We start from the raw sequence: 17861 nt of genomic DNA, 5'->3' as shown, positions 1-17861 counted from the left end.
TCACCTCTCTGGTTGTTAGTTTCTGCAGTTCTAATGTGAGAATATTGATTCCTGTCTTAAAAGGTTGTCAGAATTAAATAAAATTATATATGAGAAGTGCTTAGAATTCTGTTTGTTACCTTTTGAGGACTCAGTGAAAGGAAATTGGAATAGAGCCTACAGAAAGGTAGGCGCTATTTGGAAGATGATAAGCCAAAATATTAACAAAGTGATCTCAGGGTGGTGGGCTTATTTTTCTCTTCTCTTTTGTATTTTTAATTTATTTTCCCCCAAATTTTTCATATGTATTAGTTAATAGAGAAACTGTTGTTGCTTTCATAGATACACCTCTGAAGCTCAGTGGCACGCTGTGGTAACACGACAGAAGCTAATTTCCCACTCTTCCCGAGCTCTCCTCCTTATTGATAGGTTGCTCTCCTCCAAGGATTCCCTCCTTCCTAGGTCCTCACACCTTCAACATGGGACTTCCAAGGTTGCCCTTAGCATCAACACAGCAGATGAGGGGAGAAAGAACTGGACAAATGAAGTGGGAGGATGTAGTGGGTCAGGTCTGGAAATGGCCCACATCATTTCCTGCTCTCATTTCACTGATTTTCTAGGCTCTAGCACTCAGGCAATCCCTAAAGAAAGGCAATCCCAAAGAATGCTCAAACTACCGCACAATTGCACTCATCTCCCATGCTAGTAAAGTAATGCTCAAAATTCTCCAAGTCAGGCTTCAGCAATACATGAACCAAGAACTTCCAGATGTTCAAGCTGGTTTTAGAAAAGGCAGAGGAACCAGAGATCAAATTGCCAATATCCTCTGGATCATTGAAAACGCAAGAGATTTCCAGAAAAACATCTATTTCTTCTTTATTGACTACGCCAAAGCCTTCAACTGTGTGGATCACAATAAACTGTGGAAAATTCTGAAAGAGATGGGCACACCAGACCACCTGACCTGCCTCTTGAGAAACCTGTATGCAGGTCAGGAAGCAACAGTTAGAACTGGACATGGAATGACAGACTGGTTCCAAATAGGAAAAGGAGTACGTCAAGGCTGTATATTGTCACCCTGCTTATTTAACTTATATGCAGAGTACATCATGAGAAATGCCGGGCTGGAAGAAGCACAAGCTGGAATCAAGATTGCCGGGAGAAATATCAATAACCTCAGATATGCAGATGACACCACCCTTATGGCAGAAAGTGAAGGAGAACCAAAGAGTCTCTTGATGAAAGTGAAAGAGGAGAGTGAAAAAGTTGGCTTAAAGCTCAACATTCAGAAAACTAAGGTCATGGCATCTGGTCCCATCACCTCATGGGAAATAGATGGGGAGACAGTGGAAACAGTGGCTGACTTTATTTTGGGGGGCTCCAAAATCACTGCAGATGGTGACTGCAGCCCTGAAATCAAAAGACACTTACTCCTTGGAAGGAAAGTTATGACCAACCTAGATAGCATACTAAAAAGCAGAGACACTACTTTGTCAACAAAGGTCCGTCTGGTCAAGGCTATGGTTTTTCCAGTGGTCATGTATGGATGTGAGAGTTGGACTGTGAAGAAAGCTGAGTGCCGAAAAATTGATGCTTTTGAACCATGGTGTTGGAGAAGACTCTTGAGAGTCCCTTGGACTGCAAGGAGATCCAACCAGTCCATCCTGAAGGAGATAAGTCCTGGGTATTCATTGGAAAGACTGATGCTGAAGCTGAAACTCCAATACTTTGGCCACCTCATGCGAAGAGTTGACTCATTGGAAAAGACCCTGATGCTGGGAGGGGTTGGGGGCTGGAGGAGAAGGGGACGACAGAGGATGAGATGGCCGGATGGCATCACCGACTCGATGGGCATGAGTTTGAGTAAACTCTGGGAGTTTGTGATGGACAGGGAGGCCTGGCGTGCTGCAGTTCATGGGATCGCAAAGAGTCGGACATGACTGAGCGACTGAACTGAACTGAACTGAGAGACATTATTAAGAGCCTCTCTCCCCCCTAACAAAGAATTATGCAGTCTAAAATGCCAACAATGCCACCCGAACTGACAGAGTGGTCCCCTCAGTCCATGTCACCCTTAAGGTTAAATAAAGGTTGTACTAACGTCTCTTCCATTCATTCAAATATGATTTACAAAGAACCTACTATATTTCCTATGTGCCAGATGCTGTGGTAGGTGCTCAAGTGGCATTGAGGAGGAAGGTCAGATCAACACCCAGGAGCAGAGAGAGGAGGTGGCTTGGACGTCAATTTTGGCTTCACTTGCTAGAGAGAAAGCACAGCTATATCATTTTATACTTTCATATTTTTTCATATCATTTTGCATTAAATTATGTCCATATAATCCTGCACTAAATTATACACACAAGGTCGCTACAAGAATGATTAATATTGTTATATTAATACATACATGAATGCTCGATCCCAATTATTTCGAGGCAATCTCTAAAGAGTAAAATTGGTTGTTTCTTTAACAGAAACCCAAGATCTTGACCATCAGCAGATGAATGGATAAGGAAGCTATGGTATATATACACAGTGGAATATTACTCAGCCATTAAAAAGGATTCATTTGAATCAGTTCTAATGAGATGGATGAAACTGGAGCCCATTATACAGAGTGAAGTAAGCCAGAAAGATAAACACCAATACAGTATACTAACACATATATATGGAAGTTTAAAAGATGGTAACAATAATCCTATATGCAAAACAGAAAAAGAGACACAGATGTACAGAACAGACTTTTGGACTCTGCGGGAAAAGACGAGGGTGGGATGTTCTGAGAAATAGCATTGAAACAAGTATATTATCAAGGGTGAAACAGATCACTAGCCTAGGTTGGATGCATGAGACAAGCGCTCAGGGCTGGTGCACTGGGAAGACCCAGAGGGATGGGATGGGGAGGGAGGCGGGAGGGGGGATTGGGATGGGGAACACATGTAAATCCATGGCTGATTCATGTCAATGTATGGCAAAAACCACTACAATATTGTAAAGTAATTAGCCTCCAACTAATAAAAATAAATGGAAAAAAAAGAAAAAGAAACCCAAGATCTTAAGTATAAAACATCCCTATGATGACAGTGGCTCCTCTTTGCTCAATTGATCTTTTCATTCTTTAATTTAACATAGTAGATCTCATTTTGATTAATTCAGAGGTGGAAAAATGTTTTCCTGCCCTTTCTATTTTAAATTAGTAGGTACTCCCTGTGTGCCGGTTCCTTTCTGGCTTTTCCATGAGACTCACAGCAGGCACGGGAAGAAGGGGGGACCAAATCAGCAGAAGCTATTCCTCTCATTTGCTCATTTAAGATGCGGATGACAAATGAGAGAAGTTAGAGATGCCTGGGCTCCCAGCTGCACCATCAGCCTTCTCTCCAGAGATTTTGCACTCCTCCGCCTGCCTGGTCAATGTCTGGCACACTCCTTGCCCCTGGCTCCTCTCCTTCTGGCATTGCTGCATGAGAGTCTCCAGGCTACGATAAACGGTCTCCAGGCTGTGGCTGGCCTGGGCTTTCAAAGCCAGTGCTCCAAACAGAGAAGATGAGAGAAGAATCTGGCCCCAGACTCATACCTGAAGGTGGGAAAAAAGAAGCCAGACTTGACCACTGCACAGAGGGCACACTCCACCACTGAGTGCTCCTCTGAAAGCAAGAGGAGGAAGAGGCTAAGGGGGAGAGTGGCTACTCCATAAAGTGGCCATTAGAGACAGGGTTATAGCTTCACTTTTCCAGAGGACTCTGTGCAGAAAAGAACAGAAATCTAGATTGGTTTCCTTAGCAACCCTGGGATAATCTTTTCCACAAGGTCCCAAACCTACAGTTCTTAATTCCATCACAGCCGTTATTAAAACTTTAAATATGTAATCATACACATTAAGTTGCCAAATACCCATGAAAACTATTAGCTCATTAAACTGTGGTTAGTCATTTAAATGAAAAATGAGTACCATGTAATTTTTTTTAATTGAAAAAAAGTATAGGTTAAAACATTCTGATAATCTGACAAAGTAATATATGTAGCAAAAGTACAAAAAAGGTAATGCATGGCACTAAAATTAACACCAAGTCCTAACCAAAAAAACCACAAGATAGATTCTTTTATTTAGTGAATAGTCAACACATTTAAAATTATGTCATAGATTCTACCTAGCTTGATTACAAGCAGTGAGATTTAATGTTCATCTACCCTTTAATGTCAGATGCCAGAGTTTATTTCGTTCACAAGTAGGGGCTTCCTAGGTGGCACTAAGAGATGTGGGTTTGACCCCTGGGTGGGGAAGATCCTCTGGAGGAGGGCATGGCAACCCACTCCAGTATTCTTGCCTGGAGAATCCCATGGACAGAGGAGCTTGTGGGCTACAGTCCATGGGGTCACAAAGAGTCAGAGTAGCATGCACATACGTACAGTGGATTCAAATGTTGTCAGATCCCTAGGATTTTGAGAATAAAGCTACAAATGATCAATCTGGAGATTTCACATGAGCATTTATCGCCTGGAAATCCAGTGGATAACTTTGGCATAGGCAAAAGTAGAAAAATAAGAATATTGATCAATTGTGAAAAAAATTTAACACAACTTTTTTATGGTTGTTAAATATAGAATATGTACTATGGTCAGTAAATCCTGACAGTCTAATATTCATTTAAAGCATTTGATTGCTTTATATTTTAAAGCAATCATTACCTGTGTATAAGGCCTCATGTACTATGTGTGTTAAAATGTGCCCAGGATTCATCTTAATCAGGTATGGTAAGACATGCAGATACAGAAATGACTGTCATGAATGAAGAGGGTTATAATCCCAGATCCCTAGAAATAGGAAACAGGCAGGGCCACATGGGGATGGACCAGAGTCAGTCTGGAGAAGGGGAGAGAGTAGAGCATGGCCAAGCATCTTTACTGATGTTTTCTCTGGAAGGAGTGCACAAGGCAGGTTTAGGGGATGATTTGAGTAAGTCAACAGGTTCTGGACTTTAGGGGTGGTCCCTAGGGCGGTTCCCAGTTGTCCAAGACCTGATCCTGCAGTGACTTAGGGTGGGGGACTATTGGTTTAATAGATTATTGGTGAGAGTTTGTAAAAGAGATATCTGGGGAGGTGGGCTCTGGATTGGTTGCTTTGCAGATTGAAGGTGTACTTAAAGGGGAGTTATTTGCTATGACCAGGTATTAGCTAACCCTCGAAGGGGCAGTCTCTCCAGGATTGATGTCCCAAATGCCAAGAATACCAATAATACAGAAAGAAAAAAAAGCCTAGATATTCATCAACAGATGAATGAATAAAGAAGTTGTGGTACATATATACAATGGAGTATTATTTATCCATAAAAAAGAATGCGTTTGAGTTAGTTCTAATGAGGTAGATGAAACTAGAGCCTGTTATACAGACTGAAGTAAGTCAGAAAGAGACAAGAAAGATAGTATATTAACATATATATAAATATATATATATTTATAATCTAGAAAGATGGTATTGATGAATCTATTTGCAGGGAAGGAATGGAGATACAGAAATAGAGAATGGACTTGTGGACACAGTCGGGGAAGGAGAGAGTGGGATGAATGGAGAAAGTAGCATCGACATAGATACAGTACTGTGTGTAAAAGGATAGCTGGTGAGAAGTTGCTATATAACATAGGGAGCCCAGCCCGGTAGTCTGTGATGACCTAGAAAGCTAGGATGAGGGAAGGGAGGGAGGGTCAGTAGGGAGGTGATATATGTACAATTGTGGCTGATTTATGTTGTCGTGCAGCACAAATCAAAACAACACTGTAAAGCAATTTTCCTCCAATTGAAAAATAAATTTTTAAAGTTTTTTAATTCAAAATAAGATGATGGGAGCAAATTAGAAATAAAAAAAGAAAGAAAATACAGCAAATACAGGTACTACCATGTTTTAAGTCAAAGTTCTTTTTTATGTCAAAGGTCCTTACCAGAGCGAGGCCCTGTGAACAAATGTTGCTAGACTCTGCAGTTAAAAATATTAATAAAGCCTTACATTTCTTACTTTACCCTTTTGAATATGCTTTCCAATTACTATCTCATTAGAATCAAATGATTATATCCTCACAAAATACCATATGGGGTAGACATGTCTGAACATTTTATCCTTATGTTATAACTGAAAAAACTAAGGCAGAATTGAGAATAGAATCCAAGATTCCTGTCGCCAAGTCTAGAACATGTTCTCTTACACTCTGATGTGGCTTACAGTTTAACAAAGTAATTAGTGATCTAAGAATTCAATTCTCAAACAAGTGGGATTAATCAGGCATTGCAGGGAAGAAGTTCCATAGACTAGACCAAGGTCATCTCTTCCCTGAGAGTGTCTTTGGCTCAGGTTGCCTCCTATAGGATTTCTTCTGGGAAATAGGACATCAGGAGTAACCAGAACTACTTGGAGAGAATAAGAGCACCAAAGAGAACATTTCTGAACTTGTTTTCAACAGATTTCAATCTCTGTGCTCTAGACTCATGAAACTCAGTCTTCAGTGAAGGATATTCCTACCTGACTTGGTCTCCCTACATATTTACATCCCTGGTGAATAAACTAATATCCCTGGTGACCCTGGATAGTCCCCATTTGGTTCTCCAGGTGCACTTGCCACCTTTCACTGTCCTGTCCTGTGCCAGGAGGCTGACTCCAATGACCAGGGCTCCCTTTGCCTCAACCAAGCCTGGGTTCAACCAGTGAGTGGCACTGGCAGGCCATAGAGGGTGTGAGAAGGGTAATGTTCCCTGGCCCCTCTGGTCCAGGTCATGGTTTGCCAGTGGCTGAGCTCCTCTCCCAGCCCTGTGGGAAAGACAGCTTTGTAACTCTCACAGGACTCTGGTAGTTGCGCCCTCCTCTTCAGATCTAGGAGTAGCAGTTCATTTCTACAAAGCAAGCGTAGTTGTACTGTTTACCCTTAAATACCAGGAGGGCTGAGGAGGAGGTGTAGCAAACAGCTAAATTTATTGGTGAGATAACTGTGAGGAACAGAAGGGAAAGAGATGGCTTTCACTTAGACATGCCCAAATGGACATTTAATAACTACATCTTGGGAAGACTAGGATGTAAAATGCAATCATCTCAGAAGTTAAAATTTTTATGAGACCTTTTGAGTATATGAAACATAAGATATGCAGTCAATAAACCTGAAAGTTCAATGTTCATGAAAGGTTGGTCAATATAATAAAGAGCTCAATAAGCACATTATAAGTATAAGGTTGTCTATATAATCCCTCATATCTGAAATTATTTTCAAAGGAAAAATCCTAACGTTTTCAAGACCTAATCCTGGAAAAGGTGTTTAATCTTCAATAGTCAGTCAGTTCAGATCAGTCACTCAGCCATGTCCGACTCTTTTTGACCCCATGGACTGCAGCACACCAGGCTTCCCTGTCCATCACCAGCTCCTGGAGCTTGCTCAAACTCATGTCCATTGAGTCAGTGATGCCATCCAACCATCTCATCCTCTGTTGTCCTCATTTCTTATGAATGAGGTAATCATAAGAAAACTAGAAAGTTCAATTAACTGGAATGGTCATGCCCCCAGTCTGTTTTTGCTTTGAAGAAGTTGGCAGTAGGCTGTTGCTAGTTGTTACTATTTGGTCAGTGGCAATCCACTTTCTCTATAATATGGTCTCCACACGAAATGAAGTAAAAGGAAAACAAACAATGGAGGAGATGAGAAGATGGGAGGTGGGGTCCAGCAATTAACATAAAAATCAATTAATGCAGAAAAGCAGTTCAGATAACTCACCAGTTATCTGGGCTTGATAAGCTCCTATTTTTTTAATCTATGAAATAAGCTACAAACAATTAAAAGATGTGCTCAGGAAATTAATTTCCTGGTTTAACTGTCCACATTAGCTGAATAGTAGTAGTTATATCAGCTGGATAGGCTAAAATTTCTGCTTAGAGGTGGTTGAACTAACCATATAAGGAGGTGTCAGTGGTAATTATTCAATTGAATAGAAAACCTTGTATTAAGCCCTACACTGCAGTGAATGAAAAAAGTCATGATACTAAGTTCACAGTCAAGTAGTCATTTACGTACCCAGAAAGAAGCATATTTAAAGCACTCAGTTCAGTTCAGTTGCTCAGTCGGGTCCAACTCTTTGCGACCCCATAAACCGCAGCACGCCAGGCCTCCCTGTCCATCACCAACTGCCGGAGTTCACCCAAACCCATATCCATTGAGTCGGTGATGCCATCCAACCTTCTCATGCTCTGTCGTCCCCTCTCCTCCTGCCCTCAATCTTTCCCAGCATCAGGGTCTTTTCAAATGAGTCAGCTCTTCACATCAGGTGGCCAAAGTATTGGAGTTTCAGCTTCAACATCAGTTCTTCCAATGAACACCCAGGACTGATCTCCTCTAGGATGGACTGGTTGGATCTCCTTGCAGTCCAAGGGACTCTCAAGAGTCTTCTCCAACACCATAGTTCAAAAGCATCAATTCTTCAGTGCTCAGTTTTGTTTATAGTCCAACTCTCATATCCATACATGACCACTGGAAAAACCATAGCCTTGAAAAGATAGACCTTTGCTGGCAAAGTAATGTCTCTGCTTTTTAATATGCTGTCTAGGTTGGTCCTAACTTTCCTTCCAAGGAGTAAGTGTCTTTTGATTTCAGGGCTGCAATCAACATCTGCAGTGATGTTGGAGCCCCCCAAAATAAAGTCAGCCACTGTTTCCACTGTTTCCCCATCTATTTGCCATGAAGTGATGGGACCAGATGCCATGATCTTAGTTTTCAGAATGTTAAGCTTTAAGCCAACTTTTTCACTCTCCTCTTTCACTTTCATCAAGAGACTCTTTAGTTCTCCTTCACTTTCTGCCATAAGGGTGGTGTCATCTGCATATCTGAGGTTATTGATATTTCTCCCGGCAATCTTGATTCCAGCTTGTGCTTCTTCCAGACCAGCATTTCTCATGATTTAAAGCATTACAGAAGTTCAAAGGAGGAAGAGTTTATATCCAGTTCAGGTGGCATGGGCCAGGGATCAGAAAGAGCTTCATGAAGATAGGCTTTAAAGGATGAGAGAATTTAAATGGGTGGAGAAAAAGGAAAGGCAAAGGGACAGACCTGAATATACACACAACAGTCAATGGTCAGTAGAGACCACACTGACAGTGGCTGGGCATGAAGGTTTTACAGTCCCAGGACCTCACCTTTAATCCCAGCTCCCTCACTTAACAGCTGAGTGACTTTCAGCAAATTTCTTAACCTCTCCAAGCTTTAGTTTCTTCTTCTATAAAATGGGGGTGGTAATAGCTACCTCTGGGGATTGTTGAGAGGATTAAAAGAGGCAATGCCTGTTCAATAGCTAATGCCAGGTTCCTAGTTGGTGCTGCATAAATGGAGTTCTTCTTAATCAACAGCAGGACTTCCTTTTCCCTTCTATCATGTTTACATTTTTTAAAAATTGATACTCTAAAAAGACATCTCAAAGGTTCCTCATTTTTTTTCCACTCAGGTGAAAAAGATCTCTTCGACTAAATTTGCAACAGCCTAAAGCTATATTTTAGGAAAGGAAACAGAATTTATCATTAATGTGTGAAACACTGTTCAGTCATTGAGACAACCAATTAATAAGAAACTCTTGGAGTTATAGAAAATAAACAGTTTTTTACACCAGGAAATTTTATTATTTTAATCCTAAAAATAAATAAATAAACAAATAAATTTAGCCTGAATGCCTATGAATGATTGGAAATCAAAGTTTCTCCCAAAATATTAGAACTCCAACCCACTATTTATGAGCAAACTACTTCTTTTATGATTCAAATTCCTCTTTCCAAAAGAATGTGGTTAAATGCAAACCATCCTTAAAATAAGTGACTAAAGTAGCAAGTAATGGACTCAAATATCTTGTTGACTTTCCTATGAAACAACTCAAAGCTTTCTTCAGTGGAAAGCTTCATATGACTCTTCAACACTATATTAAACATGAAACACTGACTTTCAAATTAAGCCAGCTTGTAAATAAACAGGTGACCCAATCCTTAGGAGCCAAAATAAATTGGTCAGATTAGTAAACATTTAGCTTATGGGCTGGGAAAAAAAATTAAGTTAGCCTTAAATTACCTCTCCATGATTCTGTAGGAACTGTACTTTTCTGTAATCTCTCCTCATGTTCAAAGCAGCAAATGCAATTTGTCACTGTGTTTATCATGATCATGTGTCTGTCAGGAAGAGCAGCTGAAATAGCAAATGTTTCCTGCTTCAAACACAAAATCAATTCTTGCTCTGGGCTAGTGAACATGGTTGTGGGCTTGAGGGAATTTTTAAAACACTATGGAGAAAGCTGAAACAAGATTTCATGAAACTGTTTTGTAATTCTAGTGTTGGGGTGAGATGAACATCTGTCTTTTGAGCAAATCTCAGCAACTCAAATCACAGGGCTATAGACCCATGTTGATCAGCACTGGCTTATCAGGAAATGAAGCATATTCACCATTGAACTTTCTATACACATGAAATTGATCCCCTCTGAAACCAAACACTTTTAAATGTATTTATTTCAATGAAAATTATTCTAAAATAAAGTGAACAATGAAATTCTGTGAAAATGAATTATTATATAACTGCTGTATTATTGTTTTATATATGTTAATAATAGCAGTATAGTACAATGCATTCTTAAATATAACTTTCTGCATAATTTTTTGTTTGTTTTTTTTGTCTCTTCAAGGAGAAGCAATCAGCTCTCCTTTCTTACATCATGAGAAAGCAAAGCAAGACCTGAATGAGCAAAGATGGGGAAAGAGGCGTCCTGGCAGAAAGAATGAAAAACACAGAAATAGAAAAGCACTATCTGGGCATTTAAAACGGCACAGAATTTAATTAGGATGGAGCTGAGGCCATACAAAAGCAGTAAACACTAGACTGGAATAAAATTGAACTCTTCCACCAGTGTGACTCAGAATCAGGGCTGGCTTCGTAAGCTTGTAACCGGTGCAGTTGCAGGGGGGCTCCCTGCTTGAGGTTTAATGCTGTGACTGTGTGAAATTCTCAATAATTTTATCTTTGAAGTCATGCTTTGTAAATGAAGTCCAATAGGACAATGGTATATGAGTTCAGAGCTCACAGTCAGTCTCCCATCCCACTGCCTGCCTAGGACTGGTTCTTGGCCACTGATTCTTACTGCCTGGTACCCCAAGCCCCACCTGTATACCCCTTGCCAGCCGTGCCCTGAGACCAGAGCTGCAAGCAGTTGGAGGTGAGGCCCAACTGATTTGCCATTGCCCTCTGCTCCTGGCTGGGGTCTGGGTGGGATGGGGCAAGGGTCAGGTGCATGCCCCACTCCATCATGAAGAGGAACAAGGCGGTGGTCATCCCCACCCAGAGCTGGCAGCTCTACGGCGCATTCAGCAGGCCACTCAAAAGGGCCTCTCGCTCACAGTCCAGGTACCAAGAATTTCTCAGCATGAAAGTTGAAACCACTTGAGGGTCACACATCTGCTATGGGTTGCGGCAGCAGACCCTTGGGAAGGCAATATTGCCTTCTCCACCTCCAGTCAGGCTCCTGCTTAATCATTTTGTACTGAGCTCCACAAATTATGTAGCTGGCTCCACTTAAAATCTCTACTCATTCAAGCTTCTCTTTCTATTTTTAATGACAGCATTACCCTTCTCCACATTTCCCAGGTGTAGAATCTGAGTCATCACTGACTTCCCTCTCTCCTTGCCCCAATTCACACCTGCAGGACATCCCCACATAATTCTGCTGTCTATTCCTACTTTTCGTGCTTTAGTGCAGTAGTTCATCTGGCTCCACCATGCCATCATCATAGATTTCAAATTATTTTCACAGTTTTGAGCCTTTCCTTGTTCAATCCATTCAGCCACTGCCACCAGGTTACCCAAAACACCACTCTGACCATGCTAAAAAGTTCTCAAATGCTTCCTGTGGCTTACTGTTGTTGTCATTGTTTAGCCACTAAGTCATATCCAGCTCTGTTGTGACCCCATGGACTATAGCCCACCAGGCTCCTTCATCCATGGGATTTCCCAGACAAGACTACTGGAGTGGGTTGCCATTTTCTTCTCCTGGGGGCGTGGGGGGTCTTTCCTTCTCCAGTCTTCCAAGAATATTGGAGTGGGTTGCCATTTCCTTCTCCAGGGATCAAACCTATGTCTCCTGCTTAGCAGGGGGATACATTACCACTGAGCCATCTGGGAAGCCCCATGGCTTATTGCTAGGGAAGCTCAAATTCTTTAGTCAGGTACTCAAGATTCTTTCTTTTGCCGTCATCCTACTTTTGCATACTCATTCTACAGCATATGCAATACTTTAGCCAAATTAAACCACTTGCTCTCCTCTAAACATATTTTGGGTTGCCTATTATTGTGTTTCTGCTGAGGTCATTTTGCTGTACTTGGAAGCCTTTCCCTACTCCACAACTATCTCCAACAGTGAAATCTAACCCTTGTCCCAGTTTGAATGACACCTCCTCCATGAAGTCTTCTACAATGAGCCAAGTCACAGTGTGACTCCATTTTCCTCTCTGACTAATGCCATTCAGTTCGTGTCATTTATTTAGTACCGCTTGGCATTACTTGTTCATGAATAGTCCACAACCTTGTTCTTGGAAGTACCTGGAAAGCAAGAAGCAAGTCCTCTTACTTCTGTACACCCACAGGCTCCCTAGCTGGGGCTTAGGTATAATAGGCACGCAGTGTATGTTTGTTGAAACTGATGAATAAATGAATCTGTTGTGTAAACAGATCAGGTTTTCTGAAAGCCTGGCACACCTGTAACCCTTTTGCGTCATCCCCTTTACTCCTCTCAGCTCACCTAACAAAACATCCTGACTGTTTTTCAAACCCAAAGCCTATCAAACACCTGTATCATCATTACCAACACTAACTAAAATATCATCTCACACTTTTTATTAATGTTTAAAGTGCTATACTCTGAATGCTTAGAATAACTTCAAAGAGAACACCTGTTATTTGAGGGCTCTTATTTTCAACCTCTTGAGGGCAATTTTTTCATTACTATATTAAAGTGGGTTGTTTAATAACTTAGAGCTGACAGGGGAAAAGGTAGATTGCAGTCACTGTGAGCTACACTGACTATGTAAAAGGAATGTTTTTTTTATTTGCAATTCTTTGCCTCCTAATTTCAAGTCTTTTTTTCAGGACTAACTGAGGAAAGTAGTGAAAAATAATGAAATAAACTAAGAAGTATTTTTGCTTTCAAAACTTTTATTCGACTTTAGTACCGCATTAATCTATTCTTGACTTCAGGATGCCATGCTTATTATCGTAATTTCATAAGCATTTTCAGTGCCTTTCTCTCACCCACATTCTGAACCTCTAAGGGGATCATCAATCTTATTAAATGATTAAATTTTCAAACTCCGTGTGATAAGTTCATCCCCTGAAGAAAAAAAAGCACACTAGTTGAACTTAAGCAAGAAATGTCTTAAAAATATAGTATTAATAAAAAAATCAGAGAGGATAGTTATATTTTCACATAGGAACTTCAACATGTTTACATGTATGATCAGAATTACAACAATATTGTGATAAGAGAACATGCATTTGGAAGGTCGTCAGTTTTCATTAAGAGAAATCTATAATAGCAGGAAATGGAAAGGATAAGGGAAAATACTATAACTTGGGAAGGATGCAATATTAATACAACACTATAAAAAGTTTTAAATTGCATGAGCTCTAAAAGGAACAAAATGTAGAACTTTTGATAGGATAAGATATGGTCAAGAATTTTCAGTCACATTTAGAGTAATCTTAAGCAAAGGGTGAAAGAGTAGACATTTCCATATTTCTTGAATGAAAAGTTAGTTCTAAAATTTAATTTAAGGGTGGAGTATGACTTAGGGAAAGATAAGGCTGGTCAATATGTGCTGAGTTCATATCTCAGCCCCAGATAAGAAGAAAAACAATTAAAAATGAGAGAAAGAGGAAAAAGAAGAACACTAGTAAACCAGATATCATTGTTGTCATCATAAACTGTTACTATTTCCTGAATAACTGGATTGTGCCAGGTACTGTTGGGGGGTGCTTTACTGCAGCATCTCACTTTATTTTCAAAACAATGATCTTTACTACAGAGGTGTTATTATTCCCATTTCACATATGAGTAAATTGAGACTCAGAAATCAAGAAATTCTCCTAGAGTCACACTAGTGGTGACTAGTGTACCATAATAAAGAAAAAAAGTAGTACTTTTTATCAAGGAAAAGTAGTGAAATAAAAATGAGGCAAAACACACCAGGTCAAAAATACATATTTTGAAAGAAACCAATGAAGAAAGACAGAGAAATTTCCTAAGCAGATCAAGATGAAGACAAGGCGTGGATCAAGATCTCAAACTCTATAATTCTATAACTCTTTCCCTTCCTGTCTTTGGCCAGTTCTCTCACCAACTCAGTCTTTATAGCCATCATTACTACCCGGGGAAAGTAAAAAGAACTCGTCATTCTCAATGTCAGTTTCCAATATTAAAAGGCAACTCTGCCTTACCCTCTGTCTTCAGAATAAGAGTAGGGCCAGAAGAAACGTCAGCTTCTGAAAGCCTGATTTTCTATGCCTGTGATAACACCTCTAGCACAATACTAGGCAGCAGGAAGACAAGTTAACTGCTGAGGAAGCTGAGAATTATGCTGTTGAAGAGAAGACAGTATATATGAACAGCATTAAGTAAAAGTTAGGAGCTAACAGAAGGGAGTAAAAAATAAAAACTACAGAAATGGGAGAAAATCAATTGGGGAAGAATAAGAAAAGTAAATGCAATAGAGAGAAAAGACTGCAATTCCAGGCTATAACAAGCATCATCCTACCAGGAAGGGATTTTTTTTTTTTTCACCCAAGCACACAATAAAGATGTGGAAATAATGAGAAAGAAAAGTTTGTGATTGTTCAACTTTTTACAGAATCTTCAACATTTCAATTACTAAATGTTTTTATTTCTTCCCATGCTTTTCTAGAGTTATAGAGAAATAAACACCTATTAAAGATCACTCATTGCTTGTTTGTCCTAAACTGATCAAAGTCTTTAAGAAGGATATAATGAATAATGAATCTAATCAATAAACAGTTAACAAAAATGGTATTGTGATAGGCATTCCTTAACATTAAAACATGATATTGATAGACATCCCACAAAAACAAGAAACTTGGTTTCAAGACAAGCTCCTCAATTTTCTATGTAATATTACCAACTTTCAGATGAAACAGAGAAAATTTTACTTTTAGGGTCCTTCCCACCACTTTTGCTATTGTGAGCAGCAGCATCAAACTCAAGAGAAACCTGCAGCTTTATTAGACAACTGGACGTGCTCATCAAATGACAACAAAACTTTCATGACCAAGGAAAAGAACTGTCCATTATTATGAACCTCAAAGAAGTCTCCTAGAAAGTGGCATCCAGTTTCATTATGTTCAGGGAAGTGATACTGAAGAAATTAGAATGGACTGACTTTCAGAACCAGGATCTAATAGCAAGTTCAAATCACTGTGAAAATGAAAGGCTTAGAAACACCAGACAACAGCATGATGGGCTTCCTTTTCTACCTGAATCCAGCACATTCACCGTGTTCATTGCCTTTGAAATTGCTAGAAAATTATCAATTTTTCATTTGCTTCACAAACTAAAAACTTATTTGCTCAATCAAGAGCCCACTGCAGATAATGCTGGATTCAAACCTAAATAACTCTTCAATTTGTCCAAGTTCTCTCAACTCCACAACACAAGCAGTTAAAATAGATGCTAAGAAAAAAAAAAAAAGGCATAAATGGGTCAGAGGCCCATTCTTCCTCCTCTTTTCTTCATCTTCCTTACCTTGGAACTCATGTAAGAGAATGGGCTGAGGAAATAGCTAGGCACTTTGATCCCTTCCCAATCTGGAATGAGAATGAAATGCATCATGGTCCCCAAACGACACCAGAGACACCAACATACCCATTTGCTTCAGACTAACACTGGAATTCTGGAGTAGACATCTTTTTCCAGCACCTAAAAAACATGCATTCTAAAACCACACACTGATATTCTTAAAGACAAGGTATCTTGACAAAGAAACATGAGGTATTACTGGATACAAAAATGTATCTCTGTATGTTATATGAATTTTCCACAAGTCACTGTGTGTTCGTAAAAGACCATTCTGTCAAAGAAGGTATAGGAACATTCAAACTAATCTAAACTCAGAAGGAATTTAAATAGCAAAATTCATATAGTAAAGAACAGAAGTTAATGTGTTTGTGCATGCCAAAGGGTAATAGAAGGCTTGCCTCCCAGACCTATGGGGCTCTGGAAGGGGACAATGCAAAGTCCTACCTGGTAGGCATCGGGAATGTTGACCGTCTCTCCATGCTCCCCGACATAACCAATGATACCTTTGCCCCAGGGGACTTGCACCTCGTTTGAGTTTTCCGTGCTGCTGCAGGGCAGCAGTGGGGTCCCTGCGTGCACATCAAAGAATTTGGAGACCAGGCTCTTCTTGCCAGCAGCCGCCCCTTCCACCAGGAAGAGAGAGCAGCGGTCTGCGTCCACCATGAGGCAGACGAAGATGAGGATCTTGTAGCTCAGACTGGTAAGGTCAAGGTCATTGGAGATATCCTTGACCAGTTCCAGGAAGAACTGTCGTTCGTTGTGCTTTTTGAGGTGGCACTTGTAGTCCATGGCCGTAGGGGGGTACTGAGGCAGGTTCACCCGCGACTCCAGCAGGGCACTGAGGATGTGGGCGGTGGTGGGGGGCAGGGAGCTGGCCTTCCGGAGAAGCGCCCTCCGCCGCACACTGCTCAGGGGCTCCTGGGCCCGCGAGGTCACTTGTTCGTCGTAGGTCCTGTTCACGTGGATGGCCTTGGAGCGGGCAAAACTCTTCCTCAGCTCTTTCTGAGAAGCTCTCCGCTGCAGGCTCCCATCGCCCCGGCTGCCACTGGCCCAGCTGGGGCCCATGGGGGCCCCCCTACAGTCCCCACCGCCCGGGGTGGGCTGGCTGCTGGCAGGGCCGTCGGGTCCCGGGCCACCGCCAAGGCCGCCGCTGCCTCCGCCGCCGCTCGTGCCGGCGGCCGCGGTGGGCCTCGGGCCTACCGCCCCCTGACCCTGCCCGTGCCTCCGCATCCACTTCTCCACCATCTCCTGCTTCCCCTTGCGCATCAGGTAATCTTCCAACAACTCTGGGTGCCTGTCCAGGAAAGTTTCCACCTCCCCGAAGTCCAGGCGGGAGGCCGTCATGGTCCCAGACTCCGCTTTCCCTCTGCCTGTCTACACTGGGACCAAACGAGCCCCTGCTCCGGCCTCTAGCTGGTCCTGCCCATGGCTACCCCACCGGGATCCCGGCCCCGAGCTTCGGCCGACCAGTGGAACCCCCAGGGGCTGGGAGGCGCCCCTTCCTTCGGGCTCAGACGGCGGCGGCAGGAACCCCACAGCCTGGTCCTGCTACTTGTGCGCCGCACAGGTGCCGGCGCGGCGCTGCCGCCGCGCCCACAGCTCGCGCTGAAAACCCGAGCGAGCGCGGCTCTCGCTCCGCCCGCCGCCGCCGCCGCGGCTGCCGGTACCGGATGAGTGGACCGCTCCGGACGCGCGGTAGGGCAGGACACGCCCCCGAGCGGGGCGCGGGTCCCCCGGGGAGGAGCAGGGTGGGAGGAGGGAGACGCGAGCTCCAGCCCCGCCAGAGTCCCCGGCCAGGATGCCAGGCGGTTCCTGGAAGAGTCTCTGGCCGGCCAGAATCGGCGCCCGGGAACACGACCCGCAGACTCCTGACTGGGACAAGATTAGAGGGGAGACGCACCTCGTTCCTTCCCCGTCCTTCCTTCCTTACCTCCCCAGCCCTCCCTCTTCCCCGCCTCTCAGTCCTCCAGCGTTTCACGGAGGCCCCGCGGGAGCCCAGTGGGAGCCCAAGTACTAGGAAGTGTTTATG

The 17861-nt window shown here is 42.3% G+C and overlaps 1 protein-coding gene across 1 annotated transcript in view; it reads right to left on the bottom strand.

The window, feature by feature from the left end:
* Positions 1-17461, bottom strand: part of PDE11A (phosphodiesterase 11A) — a 412338-nt gene extending 394877 nt beyond the window's left edge. Inside the window, exon 1 of the mRNA XM_043894853.1 lies at positions 16277-17461. Within this exon, the coding sequence (XP_043750788.1) occupies positions 16277-17176 (900 nt within the window). The 5' untranslated portion in view covers positions 17177-17461. The remainder of the gene's footprint in view (positions 1-16276) is intronic.
* Positions 17462-17861: the final 400 nt, after the last annotated feature.

The sequence above is a fragment of the Cervus elaphus genome, chromosome 33 (assembly GCF_910594005.1).
Source record: "Cervus elaphus chromosome 33, mCerEla1.1, whole genome shotgun sequence".
Classification (NCBI taxonomy): Eukaryota; Metazoa; Chordata; class Mammalia; order Artiodactyla; family Cervidae; genus Cervus; species Cervus elaphus.
This window is presented reverse-complemented; position numbering and strand designations above follow the sequence as displayed.